This window comes from Typopeltis vanoorti, chromosome 7, assembly GCF_054136105.1.
Source record: "Typopeltis vanoorti isolate ZY-2024b chromosome 7, IOZ_Tvanoo_1.0, whole genome shotgun sequence".
NCBI classification, from domain to species: domain Eukaryota; kingdom Metazoa; phylum Arthropoda; class Arachnida; order Uropygi; family Thelyphonidae; genus Typopeltis; species Typopeltis vanoorti.
Genome location: NC_143555.1, coordinates 35,464,532 through 35,487,890, shown reverse-complemented (window position 1 = coordinate 35,487,890; position 23,359 = coordinate 35,464,532). Strand labels below are relative to the sequence as shown.

At 34.4% G+C, this 23,359-nt stretch overlaps 1 protein-coding gene across 2 annotated transcripts in view; it reads left to right on the top strand.

Moving 5' to 3' along the window:
- The window catches only part of Sply (Sphingosine-1-phosphate lyase), a 467,659-nt gene that overhangs the window by 332,231 nt on the left and 112,069 nt on the right, over positions 1 to 23,359 (top strand). For both annotated transcript variants that reach the window (XM_090395209.1, XM_090395208.1), the window contains exon 10: positions 3,215 to 3,361. In XM_090395209.1, the coding sequence (XP_090251335.1) occupies positions 3,215 to 3,361 (147 nt within the window). The remainder of the gene's footprint in view (positions 1 to 3,214; positions 3,362 to 23,359) is intronic.

Genomic DNA, 23,359 nt, shown 5'->3' with positions numbered 1-23,359 from the left:
AGTCTGATTGGTTCAGATTTGGGTGATTTCTAACATTTTGCATGTTTCAAGGAAAAGATGACCAAATTCGAACTTGCTGGAATGAAGTGTCTTTGTTTGGTTCCAAAGAACTCTGTGCCTGGTGTCAGTAGCATGAGAAGCAAGGCTGACTTGTTGGATTCCTAAAATGTAATATAATCTCGGCATTCTTGGATTTTAACTAACGAAGAGAGGTGGTATATCCTTTGTAGATGGTAAGAAAGAAGACAGTTTCTGAGCTGGTTTGAAGGAAGTGTATAGATTGAATTTACGAAGAATTCTTGCATTTGTTTCAAAGTTCCTGTAAGGTATTGAAATCCTTTTCACGTTGGATTGTAGTCTAGTAAAAAGATAATTATCAATAATTTTTTGAATGGTAATATTGTTGCATCCATTACATATCAGATTGCTTTTAATTTTATTGAGTTCATCTAACAAAAGGACATAAGCGCCTTCTGCTCTTTTCAAATCAGAAGAGCAGATCATATGAGCTCAATGTACTACACTCTTGATAATACCTATCTTCTGTAATGGTTATAGTGTGAGGACGAGTGAATGTATATTCCAGTAAATGTTGGTTTTTGAAAAACTGAAAATTCGACATGACTTGTAGAATTAAGATTTTGAATTATTAAAGTATCCAAAAAGGATAGACTGATTCACATTCAGTAGTGAACTTTTTACAGGAGTACAGAAAGTTATTTTTTCCAGGAACTGAAGTAATTCTGACTCTGAGTGGGAACAAATCACAAAGATATCAACAAAATACAGCCATTTACAAGACTAAGGAAAAATAGTGTGAAAGAGTCGATTTTCTAGATACTTGATTATTTTATGAAGCTGGGGAGATAAGAGACTGCCCATTGCTGTTCCGCCAATTTGTTTGAATAACTTTTTCTGCCATGTAAAATAGCCTGCATTGATGATGAATTTAAATAAGCTAACAATGTCTTCTTGAAAATCAAATTGCAAACGTTGAAGAGTATCTTGTAGTACAACGTTAGTAAATATGGAGACCACATGAAACAAAACTATATTCTCATTAGATGAAAGTCAATGCTGTTTAAGAACTAGTGTGACAAGTGAGATTCTGAAGATGACGAGAAAGATGTTTGGCAAGGTGTAAGTAGGAGAGCCAATACAATCCACTATTCAGCATGGTAGATAGCCATGTTTGTGGGCTTTAGGCTGGACCACAAAGACGAAGCAAGATAAGATGGGCATGATGAATTCATAACTGCTCAACAATAGCAGCATCCCCACATGTGTGCACTGTCCGATGATTTATTGATTTGACTCTTTACCATCACATTATTCCATAATATATGTTTGTTTTCTCCTAATCATTACTGTAAGCCATTGATTTAGCTACATAATTCTAGCAGTATGTGACCTCTAAATTTCAGAAGCACAGTATATATGTTTTGGAGGAGGCAAAAGGAATATATTGAAATTGCATGAGAAAAGTGAGAAATGAGTTTGCAAGAAGTGTGATAATTTAATGGATTGTGATGTTTCATTGAATGTGAGTAAGGATCATTGTGTAAATGATGTTGAGCAAATGATAAAAGGTACTGAATAATATAAACTAGTGAGAGTAATAGAAGAATGAGCAAAAGACTGAGTGCTGAGAAGTAAGAGTGAATATTGGAAGTGTTTGTGCAGGAGTAGTCAATTGCAGTGAAATATTTTTGCTGTGATATTTTATCTTAAAGATGGCATTTGTGTGACCTTTGACACAAAAAGTCAAAAGAGACCATTACTCATCTCAACTTTTCCAGTTAAAAACTTAGATGAGTCATTCCTGCACAAGTAGAAATTTGATTTTCTGTTAATAACTCTGACCATATGTGTTTGTTGAAGAGAATCTAGAGAGTTTTAGGAGGGTTTTACTTTTGTCACATGTTCTTTGTTTCTCTTTGTTGATTTCACCAGGCACACATGTGCAGAAGTTCACAGGAATGGCTATGCACACCTGTCTAAATATTATCTAAGCTTAGATATGCTTGCATTCTTTAGGATACAGTGAAGTTTGCAAATTTGTTTTAATTTTAGTATACAAATGTGACAGGTACTACTGTATTTTATTTTGCTAACTTGTAATGATATCATTTTTCTGTTATCTTAATCTTGTAAAATAATTATAATACAATGATGAAAGATCTTTTTATAATGTATACATGAGTTAAATTCAGCTAATTATACTCTCTTTTCTAATTTCTTTCCAAACTGGAGCAGAAATGAAATTATGAAAAAATAAATAGATACATAAAGAACCAAAATTTGTGTATTCATGTTAAACAAAATATGTAAATAAACAGCCTAATCTAAATTTATATAATAAACTACAGTATACTAGAGAGTATTCAAATCAATTTAAAGTTATGATATGAGAGTCGGTTTAAAAATAAAACACTTGATCAAAGATTAGAGATCACAAATATATGCATTTTAAGAAAAATTAGGAGAGTGAACAAATGGCTTTGAGAGGAGAATAATATTCAAAATGGAGATACTAGGACTAGTCTAAGGTGGTAAGGTTACCTAAACAAGATGGGAGAGGAAAGGTTAGCAAAACAAGTGTTTGATCCAAGGTAGCAGGAAAAAAGATCCAGAGGAAGAACCAAGATCTATGTGGATTGATTCAGCCAGAAGTGCCTTAGAAAACTGAAATGTTGGATAAAACAGTAATGGAATGCTCCAAGTAACAATCTAATTTAGAGGAACATTGTTAACAGAACTTAATCATGTAGTACTGTCATGGAGCCTGCACACACCACCTTGATGAAGGTGGTACATATCAAGAAATTGATGATGAACTTCAGTTTCAACACTGAATCTCTATAGGCATTCCCGGAGTGAACTGATATTCTACTTTCCTTATTTTCTGGAAAATCTATAAAAACACAATAGATGGCTCTCTCTCTCTCCAATAAATGCAATCTGCAGCTCTTGATAAGAAGAATGTCAGTAAGATATTTATTGTTTCTATTTGCATATAACATTACCATCCATGAGAGGTTTTGCAATTTCTCATGTATGGAATTGCTATGTGAAAACACGGCAAAAGCATTCTATATTGTCTGATAAGAGAAATTTCTAATAACATTTGCACTTTTCTAATGAATGCTATATAAATTTCAGTATTTGAACTGATTTTATGTTTTTATTGATTATTATTACTATCTTCATGCAGTTGGGACTCAAGTATAATATCCCAGTCCATGTTGATGCTTGTTTAGGTGGATTTTTGTTACCTTTTGTTAGACGACTAGGATATTCGCTTCCGCCATATGACTTTACTCTTCCTGGTGTTACAAGTATATCTGCCGATACTCACAAGGTATGAACATTAATATGAAGAATCAGTTTGATTATGGTGACTAATTTATGTATGTCATGTCATTTGTTTGTTTTTTAATTATTTGTGGAAAGAGGATATTTCCATTTTGTATATTGTTTAAATATGGTGAAGGTTTCGAGCTGCATGGCCCAAGCTCTAAATACAGTATTTTTTATTATAAAGATATAAAAGGCTTTTTTAATGTGCCTACATTGCCAAACAGATTATTGCTGCTTCAAACATTTCCATTTTCTCACGAAAAAATAAAATAAATAAAATAAAAAAAAAGAAAATGCTAACAAACAGATATTCTGAATACTTAAGTTTTTGTGGTTTAGCAGTTCTGTAGACAGCTTCCAATATTGAGACCTCATGGTTTAAGATAATGAGTTTAATAAAACTAAACAAACATAATCCTGCAAGTTTCTTGCAGGGATATTATGCAAAACATCATCAGGCATATTAGCAAACATTGTACAACAAAGAGATTAGAAACAATTAATTACACATATTAGTTGTTCAGAACTTCACAATTGGTACGTATGAATAAATAACCAGAAAAATAAAATAAAAAATAATAGTAAGAATAATAAATAATAATAATAATGGCAAAAAAATCAGATGGTTGGAAAAATAAAGCACTCCATGGTCAATATTTGAAAGATATTGAAGGGAAAATTGACAGTCACTTAAGTTAGCAATGGCTTCAGCAGAGCAATATCAAGAAAGAAACGGAAGGCCTGATATTGCTGCTCAAGAACAATCACTACAAATGAATGCATTAAAGGCGAAGATTAAAAAGATCTGTAACAATAGCAAATGCTGACTGTGCAGAGATAAAGAAGAGACAGTGGACTATCTACTGTATTTGCCGGCGTATAAGAAACACTTTTTTTCTTTGAAAATAGGTCTGAAAAACAGGGTGCGTCTTATATGCCAATACTCAGTTTTTTATTACTTTCATTTCTGGAATTATTCTTTGTTCCGAGTTACACGATTTCTTTCTTGCTTCCTTGCGGTGTGTGAGAGCATTCCAGTTACATTAGTTATGTATTCCAGTATTCCAGTTATGGATAGATAACATTTGGTCTAGGCACTCTGGCGGACTGTTGAAGAAGCCTGCCCTGCTAGTATGGGATCAGTTTCGTTCTCACAGATCAGATGCTAAAAAGAAACTCAAGGAATTGAAAACTCAGCTGTAATTCCAGGAGGTCTAACTACTCAGCTTCAACCTTTAGATGTCTGTATTTAAGGGATTTATGAAGGAGAAGTGGAATACTGCATCCAGAAGACTGCTGGATGCATTCTTCAGATTTTGAGGTTATGCCATCAGGAAGAAGGAAGAGGCCTAGCATTTCGCAAGTTTGTGAGTGGGTCAAAGCTTCATGGGATTCTGTGAAAACTGAGACAGTGGTTAAATCATTTAAGAAGTGTGGAATTAGTAATGCACTGGATGGTACAGAGGACAATTTGTTGTATGAGGACTCGGATTCTGATTTAGAAGAGGTTTCAAGTGTCTCTTCATCTACCCTGGAGATAAATTTCTGGGTTTGGACGAAGAAGATTAAAAGATGGGTACGCTTCCCTAGTTAGATTAGGTATTTGTTGAAAGTAGACATACTTATTACTTTATATTTGAAATACTGTGAATTCATTATAATATTCAGTGATAAAGTTTTTTTTTTTTCCTAAAAAATGTGTCTTGGGGGAGACCACACTCCTACCAGGCGCGTCCCCCGGGTGGCAGATGGGGGGAACCCAAATGGGTTGCTCTGAATAAAGAATAAAAAGCCGTGGACCAAAGGATGTATCAGAGGCATGGTAAGCTGGCTACATTATTATGCCAGTAACTTTCATGAGCAGGAAAAAGTGTACAAACCGAGATAGTGCTACTGCGTACGGGACAACCGAAGCGCCTACTCAAAGACCACATAGAGTAGGTGAGAAATCAGCAATGTGGTCAGCCAGGGATGTGAAACATGTAGCCATCCTCAACATAAGATCACTATACCGACCTGGAAAATTGCAATTAGTCCAGGAAAATTTATAAAGACTGAAATGGAGTATATTAGGTTTATCAGAGACACATTGGTGCGGAAATGGATTCATGGATTTACCAGAAGGAAGACTGTACTTCTCAGGAAGAAAAGATAACATACACAGAGAAGGAGTTGCATTATTAATTGAAAAGAAACTTACACACTCAGTAATTGAAATAAACCCAGTGTCTCCTAGAATAATAACAGCCAAACTTCAAGCAAAAGAAAAAGGTCAAACAATTAAAATAATCCAAATATATGCACCAGACAGTAGCCATTCAGAGGAAGAAATAGAAAATTTCTATGAAAAACTACAACAGGAAATAGATAATCCCAAAAATAGAGAACTCATGATAGCGATGGGAGATTTTAATGCTAAAATAGGACAGTTCACAGCAGACAAAAAGATGTGATGGGGAAATTTGGATACGGAGAGCTTAACGACAGAGGAGAACAATTACTCCACTTCAGTAAAGCAAACGATCTAATGATTACAAACACATTGTTCTATCAATGCCCTAATAATAAATATACACGGGCATCCCCAGATGGTAATATAAAGAACTGCATAGACTCTATCATCATAAACAAACAATGGAAAAGATCAGTAAATAATGTACGAACATTATTTACTGAAGAGAAGTTTTGATTTTGACACTGACGATGAAATATTAACTGCCAAAGTGAAGATAAAATTCAACAGGAAAAATAATATCAGAAAAGAAGAAAACATCAACCTATCAAACTAAAAGATAGCTCAAGCAGAAGTCGATTTTTAGAACAGATGTGCTTGAAATTAAAACCCTCCATCTTCCAGAACAGTGGAAAATACTGGGAAGAAGGAAAAGAAACAGTGTTATCAATTGCAAAAGACATTCTAGGTTCCAAACCCAAAATAAACAAACAGTGGATAACCCAAGAAATCATAGATACCGTAGAAGAGAAAAGAGAGGCCAAGATACTTGTGAACCAACAAAACAATGAAGAGAATAGAAAAAAATACAGAGCACTAAAAAATAAAGTTGATAACCTATGCAAAAAAGCCAAAGAAAAATGGTAAGAAGAAAAAGCTAAGAAATGCCAAGAAGCATACCAACAAAACAACCTAAAAGTCTTCCATGATACTGTAAGAGAAATTACAAAGGAATTCTCAGCAAAAGCAGTAACAATGATAAACAACAAGATGACTGAAACCGGGAATATTGAATATATAAGAAAAATCTGGTCAAACCATTTTAAGACTATCCTCCACCAAGGAAACAAAATTACAATGCCAACAATAGAAGAAAATAATGATCACCCAAAAATTTTACAAGAAGTTAGATACACAATAAAACATATGAAAAACAATAAAGCACCAGGCATTGATACTATCCCTACTGAACTGTGGTCATATGGAGGCAGCATATCAATAGAATATTTAACAACCTTATTCAGTAAAATACTACAAACAGGAGAGATCCCAGATGACCGAAGAACTAGAAAGATCATCCCAATATTCAAGAAAGGAGACAAAAGAGACTGCAGAAATTACAGACCAATCAATTTACTCCCTCACACCTATAAAATATTCATAAGAATTATACAAAATACATTAAAAAACACCTATGAAGAAATGATAGGCATAGAACAAGCTGGTTTCCGAGGAAACTATTCAACAATAGGCCAAATTTTCACATTGCACCAACTAGCAGAGCTCAGCTGGGAAGACCATAAAGAACTATATTGTTGTTTTGTGGCCTTTAAACAAGCTTTCGATAACATCAACAGAGAAATCCTTCTTAAAATTCTACTAGAAAAAGCAATAGACAAATATATAATACAGTTTCTGATAAAATATTACTCTAAGACAAATGCAATAATTAAAAAGGACACACTCACAACAGAACCCATAGAGATCCAAAAAGGAGTAATGCAAGGATGCCCATTATCCCCATGCCTATTCAACATATATCTAGAAGAAGTTGTAAAGAAGGCAATAGACAATGAGCCTGGAATCAATGTCAGTGGGTTAAACATAAATAATATCAAATATGCAGATGATCTCGTCCTTCTTGCAAGAACTGAAATGAAGTACAAAAGTTGATCAACAAGCTAAATGAAACCTGTAAAACATATGGCAGGACAATAAATATACAAAAGACAAAAGTGATGAAAATAGGGAGGAACAGAACTACCATCTCAGCCACCCTAAACGGAGAACAAATAGAACAAGTAGACAACTTCATATACCTTGGATCCAAACTAACAGAAACAATAGATGAACTCAAAACAATCAAACACAGAATAGCGATAGGATGGACCACCATGAGAAAATTACAGAAAATCTGGAAAACAAACAAGATATCTAAGCAAGCCAAAATCAAATTATATGAGGCAATAATTATACCAACAGTCATCTATGGAGCAGAAGCATGGACAATTAGAAAATGACAGGAGAAAAAACTACTGGCATTTGAAATGAAATGCTTAAGAAAAATAAATAGAGCAAGTTGGATAGAAAAGAAAACAAACATCACAGTCAGACAAGAACTATTGTATAAAAAAACAATAATAGAAAAAATTAGAAAACAACAACTGAGATGGTTTGGACACACTGTACACTTGGATGCAGACAGACTTCCTAACGTCCTAATCAATACTTTTCCAATTGAAAAAAGAAGACCCGGAAGACCAAGAATTACCTGAGCTGAAATTAATAAAGAACATCTTGGGATGCAGAACATATAAGGAACTTTTTCAAACAGCAAGGAATAGAGAAGACTGGAAGATCCTGCTCAAGAGAAGACTCAACCCTTCTTAGATGGAAGAGAAGAAGAAGAAGAAAAAATGTGTACAATAAAGGGGGCGCGTCTTATATGCCGGAAAATACGGTAATTAATTCTTGCAGCAAGATTGCCCATACAGTCTATAAATAAAGGTATGATCAGGTAACGCTGTAAACTGAGCTTCTGCAGGAAATATGGTTTCCCATCTTGCAAATCCCTTCTGAACATTCAGTTGAAAAAGTTGTTGAAAAGGAAAATGCCAAGATATTATGGGACTTCAAAATTCAGACAGATAGACATCGTGAACATAACATGCCAGACATCATTGTATTTGAATAATAATAGTGTGTGGTTTTGATGTGTGGCCATACTGGGGGATAGTAGAGTAGAAGTACATGCTAAACTGACCATGTATAGGGCAGAGAAGGCCAACTGGAGATTGTATTTCAATGACTTTGGAGCAAGAAACAGTTCCAATTGTCATAGGTACACTAGGATCAGTACCAATGACATTTATGAAATATCTGGAAAAGTTGAGCCTCCTAGATATTAATACCAACTGAACTCCAGAAAAAGGACTTTTAGGGACATTTCACATTTATGACAGTATCTATTCAATTCCTAGGCCTTTGGATAAGGTGCAAATTGGACTCATTTGAGAGTTAAAGATTTCATTATTTTCTGAAAAGTAACTGTTTCATGTTACTTTTCTGACTGCGAATTCTGTTAACTGAATATTAAAATAATAATAGTTTAAATTAAAGATGCCAAGAAATTAGATTCTTGGTTTCATCCTTTATCCAAGTGCAAGCAAACAAAGTTTGCGCATTGTCGTGACGATTCCTTTCTGTCGTGTTCTAAATCTATCTAGTTTCAAGTCACTTTTATGAATAATACAACTAATTACGAAATGATCACCGATCCAAAAGTAGGGAAATTTATATTTATACTGCGCCACCCTAATCTTAGATTAGTCTATATAAATAGTAGGATCAGTTCTAAATTAAGTTAGCAGTCATCTCATTAGGCCGAATCATCTATTATCATTTTTTACTTGGGGTTCCCGCAAGATTCGAACATTTATGAACGGTGCAATAATAAGGAATTCAGGCAAACACAATATTTAGATCAACAAAATAAAACATTTAATATATGATATGGTTAACAAATACAAGAACTCTATTTTAAAATGGAGCTATACAATTAACTTAACACATCTTCTTAGGTCACTGATGCTAATTCAATGTTCTAACTTTCATATACTATTCACAGTCTCAAAAACACAAATCTTCTTATCTCAAGTTAATATAACAATTTCACATTTTATTCAGTCTTCACAAATCTATCAGCTCAATGTTTATATTCACAGCAGGCAATAAACTACGTAAGCTATATTCCAAGCAAATATATTCCCGGACCTTGAGCATCGGAGATATATTACAGTTAATGCTAGAATAGAGAAACTTATACAACTACTCTTACCAGACAAATTCTTCAATACATCAAATTATTGAGAGAGCACTTATGAATTAACTTAATTAACATTAGCGGAACACACATAACAAATATTCTCCATAGTTTAAACTGTATTACTGTAAGTCGCACTTCACTATTCCAAACAACAGTAATTGGGTACTAATATCTTTTCCTGTTCACTTTTCTCCAAGTAATCAATATAAGCTTTTCCTAGGGCAACATAGAATTTAATCGTAATCCAGATTAACTGGAACTAATCAGAATTTTCGCATTGACTGTCCAGTTTCCTTTTATCTGATTACGGCATCAACCTTTCTTCATAACAACAGCAGATTTCGCTTATAACATTAAACTTTATGTTTCACTATTTATAGGTTCACTTCCGAACACTATACTCTTAAATTTCTGCCCTGAGGATTTTATAATCTTGGTTCCGCAAAATTCTCTCCTCACTCCTTAATAATAATTCTTCTCTCCCTTCCTATCTTATCTATGACCTTCCCTCTTCTTTCCCTTTCTCTCTAATGACCTTCACTCCCACCTTACGTTCGAACGCCACGCTCTACTCCACTCGTGGTTGTTTACGCGTGCGTCTCCATGACAACAGACTAAACGTAAACATTTCGCTAATGTAATGTATGGTCTATTATTATTCATGAGTGATTACATAACATTAAATATTTCACAAATAAAAACAACAGTATATTTAAGCTACTTCTTTAACTTTTTGATTACGTATACAGTTAAATATAAATTAACACTTTACGTTACACCATATATATTTAGTTATACAAAATTCTAAACATATTATTATTTTATAAACTAATAATAGGTCAGGTTTTGAATAAATTTTTAATTAGTAATTCTTATTTAAGGAATAATAAATAAATTTACATGAGCCATGATTAATATTTAATAAGCAATGTTAAATGTGAATGAAAAATAATAAATTACATAACATAGCTTCATTCACAATTTAACAGCATGAAGTTTTTTCACGACTAAGCTACTTGTACAGGGTGTTCGGGATAAATTTGACATATTTATAATTAATTATATTTTTCCGTAAGTTACATGTATTAACACACACTTCTCTTCATTTAAAAGTTTGGACCCTTCTTCATTCATATACAAGATGTCAGAAAGGATGGATAGCTGGAACCCACCTGAATCATGGAAGAGAATAACTTGTATCATGATGATTCGTGCCCGCCATCAAAATAAGGATATTACGACTGCTGCCCAATGCTCCCTGAATACAGTAAAAACAATCAGGCATGAACTAGAGACTTGCAATGGTGACTACGAGGATGTAGCAAGAAGAAAGATCCCTAGCAGACGATCTGATTGCGTTCGTACAGCAGAATTCCTCGCAAATCTGCAGGAACAGGTGTTGAAGAACCCTGGCATTGGAATTCGGGCTTTGTTCGTGGAGTTGCTAACTGTAGTCAAGCCCTGGATAACAAGGGTAGCCAATGGTAGGCCGTATGTATGGCAGCAGGATTCGGCCCCTTGCCACACCTCTGGGAAAAGTCAAAAATGGTTGTCTGAAAATTTCTATGACTTCACCAGTCCAAATGTTTGGCCTCCAAACTCCCCAGACCTTAACCCCATGGATTATTTTGTATGGAGCGCAGTTGAAAAAGACACCAATCGCACTTCCAGTAATACAAAAGCCCAGTTAATGGATAAAATTAAAACAGTTTTTGCGGCCCTTCCCAGGGAGACTGTAGCATCAGCTTGTTCGAGGTTCCGAAGCAGAATTGAAGCTGTGATCGATGCTAATGGTGGTTATTTTGAGTAAATCTTGTTGATAGTATTGTAATTAACTCTGCCTGTAATGTTTTTTTGTCAATTCATTAAATTTAATAGATACAAAGAAGATTTTCTTTTTCCTTACGAAACTGTCAAATTTATCCCGAACACCCTGTATATAAAGGCCAATGACTTCACATCAATTGCCTTAGTATCCAATAATGCAATGCACATATCCTTAGGATATGTACTATGCATTATTGGGAAGGGCCACTACCCAGACCAGTTTTGAACTTTATTGAGGTAAAAAAGTAAAGGGATTCTCATCATAGGCCTAGAGTAGTTAGTATAGAAGTACAAGAGAACCTGATAGTATTAGGGAAAAGACAGATAGATAGTATGAGATATAGAGAAAAATTCCTCAGCTCTTTTATATCATCATATATCCAAAGGCTATCAGTTTTCCTTTTTCACCAGTCTCATGCAGATGAACAATTAAAAGACCATTTGAAATTAAAGTGCAGAGATGACTGGTACCCAGGTGGCTAGCCTTAGATGAATTCACTCACTTGAGTTGGCCTTCTCTCTGCCTGGAATTGCTCTGCAGTGAACCCTGCAATTTGACCATAAGATCACTTGGAACTAAGAGGATGAAATCATTTAAATACCTCTCATAGTAAAATAGACAGAATTTATCTCCCCCCCAGTGAATATTGCATATTGTGGGTAGTCTACACCACCTAGCCAAAAATTTTACATCTCCTAGAATGATTCTTTCTAACAAAAGTCATCTGAGAACAATAGAATTTCCACAGTACAATATTATAAAGCATTAGTATATCATATTACTGGTTTTCAAATCCATCTTTCTTTCTAACTGAGAAGATTAAAAGGTATTTAATAAAATACCTTTTAATAGTATTTTAATAAATGGTATTTTAATTCATTAATTATAAAAATCAAAATTCTCTTCTCATTTCTGACAGGTTCTGCAAAAAAGAACCTGTTGTAAGTAATAGAATGCCCAACACATTACATATTCTGTTCCAAATATGCAGGGTAAGAGGGCAGCTGTAGAATGCATGTCCTACTGTTTCCCGATCGGTAACAGATGTCACAGATTGGATCTCAGACGTTGAAATACCTCCATTTGATGGAAGACAGCCATGTGCAATTCTCCAAGCAAGATCCCTCCTGTTTAGGGTATCCTTGGAAATTCCACAATTTGTGAAGAAAAGTATTGTTGTCAGTAGCAAACTGTGGAATTTTGCAACGAAAGAGAATAAAGATTTCTTTATACCAAACTTTACTTTTTTTTAATGCCAGAGTGTTTTAGCAGTCTTAAAGTTAAGCACAAAGTGTTGTAGTATTCAGGAACAATTTCAGCTTTTGGACCTTTATAATTATTAATTCCAAACAGGGGAAGACGAAAATGGGTAGTACAGGAGAAGGTCTGCACATGCGTGATGAGTCTGTAATATTTTATGGATTTTGAAACTGTATTGCTTAAATAGCAGAATTTTATGACTGGAAGCCCAAATCCTCCATGCTTCTTTGATAGTTGAAGAAATTCCTTTTTAACCTCTTGGTATCTGCTGGACCAAAAAATTGCATAGACTTACTTTGTTTTACTTCAGCTTCTGTGCTGCTGTAATATTTATTATGTATAACTGAACAGGAAAGATTATAGTTTTCAGTACTATGGCTTTAGAAGAAAAGGAAATGGCCATATTTTCCAGTCTTCTATCGTTTCTAGGTTCTTATATATAAGTTCTTGGACTAGTAATATTTAGTAAGTGGAGAACAGAATTGAAAGTATAATGAGGGATTCTTTTTCTCTCTCTCTCTTAGGGATTAGTCCAAAAGGAATGCCTCCAAAATCCTCCCACTTTCCAAAAACTTTTAATTTTGCCTTGCCTGCATTAGTAGTTAATCCACTGATCTTGCTGAATTTTTCCAAAATACCAAAATATATATATATATATATATTTGAAAAAAATAGATTTAATGACTCCAAGACCGAGATAACATATAAAGATTTTAATGATAAATACTACTAGTTTCGGCATATAGCAGCCTTCTTCAGGTATTTATAAAGGAAAGGAATACTAATAAACATTGAATTATTTAAACAAACTGTAAATTACAGGTACAAATTGCCTCACATAATCGATACATAAAAATGTTGTATTTTTCAAGTTGTTCCAACTGGCGTGCCATTGTTTGTTGCAATTGTGCGTGCAAGTTCACGTGAACGCCAATATTGAATAACTGCAGCATGGCTATCTGGGATGTTATAACTTAAATTATTATTTAAGTGGACCGGGTTCAGTAGGATTTCCCTTGATTCTACGATTTTCCTTTCAAACTCATCTTCACAGCGAAAAATATTTTCTGATCTATTCCAGCATACAGAGTGGCTTTGTTGGTCATCATTAGGATTATTTGAAAAAAGAACATGACTGGATAACGCAGTTGCATGAGATCTTTTGTATGAGATGTCTCTCTTATGCTCTTCTATGCGTTGTTCAATAGATTTGTTAGTTTGACCAAAGTATGGGATATTGCAATCACACCACAATTTATATACTCCAGGGTACTTAAGGTTGTGATGAGTAGGTTTTGGATGGCTGATTAGAGAGCGGATTTTTGGAAGTGTGGTGAAGAAGGTCCTGATATTATATTTTTTAAGGACTTTAGCTATTTTCTTAGAGACTGTGCTAATGTATGGAATGGAGATGCTACCTTTAAAATTAATAGTCTCTGTTGTGCACTGCTTAGGAGGGTTCAGAAGAAATTTCTTAATTGTTTTTTCAGAGTATCCATTTTGTTTAAAAATAAGAGTGAGGTGATTCATTTCTTTTTGTAGTTCATCTTGTTCATTTAAGAGAGAATGTGCTCTGTGTCCTAAGGTAGATATAATTCCAAGTTTTTGTGGTGGAAAATGATGAGAAAGATTATGCAGATATCTATTGGTATGCGTAGGTTTTCTGTACATAGAGATTTTTAATCTTTCAGAGCATCGTGTAAGCATAACATCCAAAAAAGGTAAAGAGTTATTATTTTCTATATCAGCAGTAAATTTTATATTAGGATGTTGGATGTTTAGATGACGAAGAAAATCTGTGAGAGCTGTGTGCCCGTGATTCCAAATAATGAATATATCATCAACATATCTTTTCCAAACTTTTGGTTTAAATGAGAAGGAAGATGTGGCTTTCTTTTCAAAGTCTTCAAGGAAGATGTTAGCTAGCACTGGGGACAAAGGGTTGCCCATTGCCAGGCCTTATTTTTGTTGGTAAATGGAGTCCTGATATCTGAAGTAACCAGAATGAATGCAATGCTTTAATAATATGAGAGTTGTGTGCCCGTGATTCCAAATAATGAATATATCATCAACATATCTTTTCCAAACTTTTGGTTTAAATGAGAAGGAAGATATGGCTTTCTTTTCAAAGTCTTCAAGGAAGATGTTAGCTAGCACTGGGGACAAAGGGTTGCCCATTGCCAGGCCTTGTTTTTGTTGGTAAATGGAGTCCTGATATCTGAAGTAACCAGAATGAATGCAATGCTTTAATAAAGTGAACATTTTTTTGGATAATTTGTCCTGTAATAATGTAAGTACCTCGTCCGTAGGAACGTTAGTAAATAAAGATATAATGTCAAAACTAGCTAGAATATCAATATCATCGATGGGAATATATTTAATATGAGAAACAAAATCTGTGGTGTTTTTGATGAAAGATGAAGATTTATTGGAGAAACACTTGAGGTACTTTGCTAAATATTTTGAAAGTTTATATGTAGATGAATCAATTCCTTCCACAATTGGGCGAAGAGGGATGTTTTCTTTATGAATTTTTGGAACTCCATAGATGCGTGGGATAAGAGGATGTAGAGAGCGTAATGAGAGGCGAATATTATGAGGAAGTTCACTCGCAGTCTTTAACAAGTTGTTTGTACGGTTTTGTAATTCTCTTGTAGGATCTTCCTGAAGAATTGAATATATTGAACTATCTTCAAGTAATTGAAGCATTTTGTTGTGGTAATCTTCAGAGTTGAGGATGACCGTAGAGTTGCCTTTATCTGCAGGTAAAATAATAATGTTACTGTTCTGTTTTAGATTTTTTAGGGCTTTTCTTTCAGCCACTGAAATATTATCTGTTGGAGGTTTGGCATTATTTATAATAAAAATCGATTCAATACGAAGAAGTTTCGGCAAATGATTAGGAATGAGTGAACTTGCTTTTTCTATTTTTGTAAGAAGAGATTCTATAGGGATAAATTTTGGTGAGGGAATAAAATTGAGACCTTTGCTAAGAATATTCGTTTCTGCATCCGTTAACATATGAGACGATTTGTTCACTACAACCTTTTCAGGATTAATACGGGCATCACTATGACCAGATCTGTTTTGTGTCCTTATTAGATTATTAAATTTCTTGATAAGAGTATATTTATTCTTGTTTTGTATTCGTGTGGCTTGTGCTTCACTGTTAATAATAAAATCATGTAAGTTAACATTATCCATAATTTCTTCAAGTTTTTGAGTTAAAGATCTTTTAGTGCTGAACAAAAAAGCTAAACCACGTTTTGTATCTGTAATTCTTTCGCTGAGGAGATCCATCTTAGCTTTACGATAGATTATTTTAGCGCGTTCCGTTGTTATCTTTTCTTTAAAAGAGATGAAAAAGAAAAAAACCTACGCATACCAATAGATATCTGCATAATCTTTCTCATCATTTTCCACCACAAAAACTTGGAATTATATCTACCTTAGGATACAGAGCACGTTCTCTCTTAAATGAACAAGATGAACTACAAAAAGAAATGAATCACCTCACTCTTATTTTTAAACAAAATGGATACTCTGAAAAAACAATTAAGAAATTTCTTCTGAACCCTCCTAAGCAGTGCACAACAGAGACTATTAATTTTAAAGGTAGCATCTCCATTCCATACATTAGCACAGTCTCTAAGAAAATAGCTAAAGTCCTTAAAAAATATAATATCAGGACCTTCTTCACCACACTTCCAAAAATCCGCTCTCTAATCAGCCATCCAAAACCTACTCATCACAACCTTAAGTACCCTGGAGTATATAAATTGTGGTGTGATTGCAATATCCCATACTTTGGTCAAACTAACAAATCTATTGAACAACACATAGAAGAGCATAAGAGAGACATCTCATACAAAAGATCTCATGCAACTGCGTTATCCAGTCATGTTCTTTTTTCAAATAATCCTAATGATGACCAACAAAGCCACTCTGTATGCTGGAATAGATCAGAAAATATTTTTCGCTGTGAAGATGAGTTTGAAAGGAAAATCGTAGAATCAAGGGAAATCCTACTGAACCCGGTCCACTTAAATAATAATTTAAGTTATAACATCCCAGATAGCCATGCTGCAGTTATTCAATATTGGCGTTCACGTGAACTTGCACGCACAATTGCAACAAACAATGGCATGCCAGTTGGAACAACTTGAAAAATACAATTTTTTTATGTATCGATTATGTGAGGCAATTTGTATCTGTAATTTACAGTTTGTTTAAATAATTCAATGTTTATTAGTATTCCTTTCCTTTATAAATACCTGAAGAAGGCTGCTATATGCCGAAACTAGTAGTATTTATCATTAAAATCTTTATATGTTATCTCGGTCTTGGAGTCATTAAATCTATTTTTTTTTCAAATGTATAACAACCGAGTAAAAGCTGATCGCCACATATATATATATCATCATCATCAAATTCCTGCCATGTACCCTCAAGGGGTATACAGGATATGATAGTACTACATGAAAAAAAAAATTACATTATTACTAACTTCCTATCCACAATTTTCCTCCAAATCAGTCTGCTACTTGTCAAGACTCCAACATTATCAGATCTTATATTTCTATCGTCTAAGGCACTTTGTACCGTATCAATCCACCTATATCATGGTCTTCCTCTGGGTCATTTTGCTGCCAACCTGGCAGAGAACACTTATTTTGCTAATCATTCTTCGCCCATTCTGTTCAAGTGACCATACCACCTGAGATTAGCTCTGCTAACGCATTCCTGGATGCTGACAATGTCAAGTTCTTTCCTAATATCCTCGTTTTTAATATGATATTGCCATTGATGCCATCTGTTCACACCTCTAATCTTTCTAAGGATTCTCATATCTGCAATCTCTAGTCTTTGGTCAGGTGTTTTACTTCTGACCCAGCTCTCAGATCCATAAGTTAAAACAGGTTTGAACACTGTCTTGTATACAGCTAATTTAGTGTTCCGACTAATTTCTTTCTTATTCCATATGAATTTATTCAATTGACTTCCCAACATACCAGCTTTGCTGATTCTGTTGTCTATTTCCATATTTAATTTGCCATCTTCACTAAAAATCGTGCCTAAGTAGCTGAAATGTTTTACTTGTTCCACAGGTTCTCCATTCACAACACAGTTGACATTTTCAATGATTCTGCCTATTTTCATTGTTTTTATCTTTTTATTGCTGACCTTCATACCATATCTACTACAACAGTTATTCAATTTAGTCAGGGAATCTTGCAGACTTGTAGCGGATTTATTTAGAAGTATAACATCGTCCACATAAAGCAAAGAGCTGACATTAACATCTCCAATTTTGATATCATGTTTAATACCACTTTCCTTCATAATGTGATCCATATAGATAATGAATAACAGAGCGGATAATGTACATCCTTGTCTCACACCAGATTTAACAATAAACCATCTTCCTGTACTTCAATTCTAACTGCTGACTTACAACACAAATAAAGACTAAGTATTGCTTGGCTTGATATAATGCCCCATTGATACCATATAACTGTAGCATATTGAATAGCTTCTCTCTTGGCACCTTGTCATACGCTTTTCCAGATCAACAAAACTTAAATAAAGATCTTTGTTATATTCCCATGATTTCTCAACTATTTGTCGTAAAATGAAGATCTGATCTTGACATCCTCTATTTGGCCTGAATCCAGCTTGTTCTTCACTAAGCTTTTTCTTCCACAATTCTTCTCAACCATTTCTCAAGTATACTTGCATATATCTTACCAGGACCACTCAATAGGGATATACCTCTGTAATTCTCACATTCAGTTTTATTTCCCTTTTTATATATATATAGGTACTATGAGAGCTCTACTCCAATCATTGGGAATTCATCCCTATGTCCAGGCATTCTGAACTATGCAGTGCAGCCACTGTAAGACTTTTATACCACCATACTTCAGCATTTCTGATCGAATATCATCTGCTCCTGCTGCCTTTCCACATTTCAAGCCTCTGATTGCTTTTTCTACTTAAGTATGGATATGTATTCCTGACTGCATGCCTGGTCAGTGTTTTTTACTGCTGTGTGATCACTGCTTGTTTTATTTAGAATTGTTCGAATTAATTTTTCGAAGTAATTACTCCATACTTCAAGGATATCTTTTTCTCCCGTTTTCATGTCACCTTTATTATCTCTAACTCCTTTTACCGCACTCTTTCCTCCATTCCTTAGCTTCTTCAACAACCTCCAGAATATTTTGCCACCCTCCCTCTTGATATTTATTTTCTATATTCTTGCCAAAGTCCTCAAATGACTTTTGTTTAGCACAGTGTTTAGCATTCTTGCATTTCTCTCTGTATTCTCTAAGAGCACAAGCTGGCTTATTTGCCAGGAACTTATGATAGGCTTTCTTCTTTTATTTCACTGCCACTTTAACTTCCTGTGTCCACCATGGAGTTCTAATTTTTCTATCCTTGCAGACAACTTCACCACATGCCTCTCTAGCTGAATTAATCATGACTTCCTTCAAGACTTGCCACTGAATCTCCAAGGTTTGATTCCTGTTCTCAAACTCTTTCATTTTTTTCTTCAATAAACTTTCTGTATTTTAGTCTATAGTTCACATCTGAGAGCTGCTCAACTTTTATTCACTTTAAAACTTTCTTACATGTTATTCTTTTCAATATGAAATTCAATTTTATCCTGCTCAGGACTAAATAGTGATCACTTCCAATTTCAAATCCTCTGTACACTCTGGAGTCCTGCACCAGGGAGAAAACATCACTATCAAAAATAACATAGTCAATGAGACTTTTCTTATTCCTTGCCTCTTCTCTCCATGTGAATTTGTGCACATTTTTATGTTGGAACATGGTGTCAGTAATAACCAGTCCATGTCCTGAGCAGAAATCCAACAAATATTTGCCATTATTATTAGCTTTGCTCTTTTCTCCAAATTTTCCCAAAATATTTTTGTATGTCTCACAATCATTTCCTACTCTGCTATTTAGATCCCCAACAAGGACCAACTTTTCCTTTTTCATTGTGTCAGTTGCTTTTTCTAAAGCCTCAAAAAATTCCTCCACTTATACCTTAGTAGAATAGAACCTTCTGTGGGACCATAGGCACAAATAAGTCTCATTGTCCAGTTCCCCATTCTCATATTTGCCCACATTACTCTACTTGAGACTGACTGCCATTCAAGAAGATGAGCCTCGTATTTTGTGTTGAATACTATGGCTACTCCTTCTATTCCTTGATTGTCATTGCCTGAATATAACATTTTGTATTTATTGCTCAGAAAGATCTCACAAGTTTTTGTCTTTTTTGTTTCAGTCACCCCTATTATGTCGATCTGGTACTTATCTAATTCCTCAGCTAGCTCCATGTCTTTGCCATTCAGGCTTCTTATGTTGATAGTACCGATCTTTAACTCTCGTGATATTGAGTTGGGGTGTGTTTTCAGATTTGTTCCAGTAGCTGACTTATCGCTGTTCACCGGCGAAAACAATGGGGGCCTTGTTTAACCGGGCGATGCCCCAGCCGGCATGAAATTTTGTCATGTCGTACCATCATTTTTTATTTTGGTTTAACCAATAAGAATACAATTTGGTTGGCTAAATCCCAAATTGCTATATATATATATATATATATATATATATTATAAATTATTTTAAATGACTGATACTGAGAGATAAAGAGATGACATAATTTATTTAAAAAGATACTACTAGTTTCGTTGAATGGATCAACTTCTTCAGGTATCACAATCAAAGAAATATACAAAAAATAGCAGAGACTTAAAAATTGCATTAACAATACTAGTCCAAAAAACAGTAGTACATTTTGAAAACAGTAATGCGAGCTTGAGTTCCAAATAAAAGTTGACTAAGTGCTGTCATGAGTGCATCAGAAAGATTGAAACTTAGGGAGTTATTGATATGGGAAGAATCTAAGGCAATTTCTCTGAATTCGACAATCTTTCAAGTTCATCAGAGCACACATGGATATTAGAAGTTTGTGTCCAGTCCACAATGTGTTGGCGGCCTTCATCTGAATTAACAGAGAAAAGAACGTGGCTAGAGAGAGAGCGCTGGCTCTAGTCCTGTTGTAGGAAATATCTCTACGGTGTTTTTCAGATGAAGAAGGATGGATTTAGCAGTTTGGCCGTAGTATGGCTTTCCACAATCACATAAGATCTTGTAGACTCCTGGAAACTGAGTTGGAAGATGTTTCTCTTTAGGTTTACTAAGTATGGATCGAAGTTTTGGTAGCGTAGTGAAGCAAGTTCTGGTGAAAGAGAGCTGATGTAAGGCAAAGAAATAAAGGCTCTGGGGGGAAAAGGGATCTTCAGAAGCAGTTGAGTGATGGAGAGAAAGAAATTTTAAATCTTATTAGGAGAGAAACCATTATTGATAGTCTTTTTAAGAAAAAGGAGTTCATTTTCAATTTTTGTTCTTCTGTTAATAAAGATTTGGCTCGGTGTGCTAAGGTAGAAATAATACCAAATTTTTGCGGAGAGTAGTGATGGGAAGAAGCATGAAGATATATCTGTCAGTATGAGTAGGTTTTCTAAAAATTGAGATTTTAATACTTTCAGAATATCTTGTAAGCTTCAGATCTAGAAAGGGGAAGCAGTCATCGGATTCCAGTTCGAAGGTAAAAGAGATTTTTTCATGAAACTTGTTTAGGTGGTCCAAAAATAAATTGAGGTTGTTGACCTCATCTTCCCAGATGAGGATATATCGTCTACATAACGATACCAAAACTTTGGTTTAAGGGGGAAGGAATTAATAGCTTTTTCTTCAAAATTGTTAAGAAATATATCTGCGAGAATCGGAGAGAGTGGGCTGCCCATGGCTAGACCTGAGTTTTGTAAGTAGATCTTGTTGTCATATTTGAAGTATCCTGACTTTATGCAATGGGAGAGTAAAGCAAAGAGTTTTTTGGATAATTTGTTCTTAAGAAGATTGAGGACTTCTTTAGCAGGAACATTTGTGAAGTGATTTCGACAATATTGAAACTAGCCATTAAATCTGATTTTTTAAGTTTGATGTCCTTTATTTTTGATACAAAGTCAGCAGAGTTTTTAATATGAGAAGAGGAAATTCCAGAAAGATTTCTTAAAAAAGTTGCAAGGTACTTAGAAAGGTTGTAAGTAGGTGAGTGTATCCCTTCAACTATTGGTCTGAGCGGGACGTTTGCCTTGTGTATCTTGGGGGAGACCATATAATCGAGGGTTTTGTAAGGATGAAGGATGAAGTGATCTGAGTGAAAGACAGATGGTTCTTGGTAACTCCAAGGTGGGTTTTAATAAATTATTGGTCCTATTGTGTAATTCAATTGTAGGATCACTGTTAAGTTCAGAGTAAGTATCACTGTTTAAAAGTTCCAAAATTTTATTATGGTAATCAGACTTGTCTAAAATGACAGTCTCATTCCCTTTGTCAGCAGGTAGAATCACAATGTCATTATTATTTTTTAAAGACTTAATAGCTGCTCTTTCAGAATAAGAGATGTTGTCTGCAGGTAGTCTAGCATGATTTATGGTGAAAATGGCTTCTATACGAAGGAGGTTAGCTTCTTTGATTGGTAATAAAGATGCCACCTTTTCTATCTTCATTAAGAGTTGTTCTTTAGGTATGGAGGTAGGAGTAGTGACAAAATTAAGACCTTTAGCAAGAATACTTTCTTCTGCCGAAGACAGTTGGTGAGAAGAATTATTGATAACATTTTTCAAAAAGGTACAATCAAAATGAGAAGTTTGGTGGTCTTGCATATATTTAAGAGAATCACATTTTCTGATTAGGTTAATTTTATTAGAATTCTGAATTTTAGAAGTTTAAGAGTGCTAATTTCTTTTAAATGGTTCCATCTTGGAACTGTCTAGAGAATGAGATAAACGGGTTTCAAAATAGGACTTCTTTGAGAAATATTGTCTAACTGTTCCATTGGATGGAGCATAAACATTTATAAATCTTATTATTTCCATTCTATTGTCAGGATTCTCCCTTCTGCATCCCTTTGGATATTACAGAATGATGACAAGGAGAAGGCAAGAATAAGAACTCGTACTCCAGCCCTGTTAAATCTTTTAAAGCTCCAATAAGAAAGAAGTGGATATCTATCTGTTAAAGTTTTTTTATCTTTATATCTGCAGAAGCATGTTTCTTGACCTTAATTGAGGTCTGATCAGTAGGAGCTAGACTGAGAGGTTATACCAAGGTTGAAGAAATGCAGAAGTCATATTTCCATATACAAGTAGCCAAAAGGTGTCACACCTTATTATTAAAATATTCTGGATTTGAAATAGATTTGGTTATATTATAAATTAAATATGCCAAGAAATTATATTCTTGGTTTCATATTTTATTACATACAAGTTTCCCTTTCATGAAGTAACTGATGAGACCTTAATAAAGGTCGAAACTGGTCTGGGTAATGTTCCTTCCCATAATGTATAGCAATATACATGTTTGTAAGGAGATGTGCATTGCATTATGGGATACTAAGGTGATGTGAAGTCATTAGCTCTATATATGAGTTGCCCTCTCATTTAGTTACTTCGTGCGCAAACTTTGTTTGCTTACACTTGGATAAAGGGTGAAACCAAGAATATAATTTCTTGGCATCTTTAATTTATAATATCACCAAGTAGAAAAACTT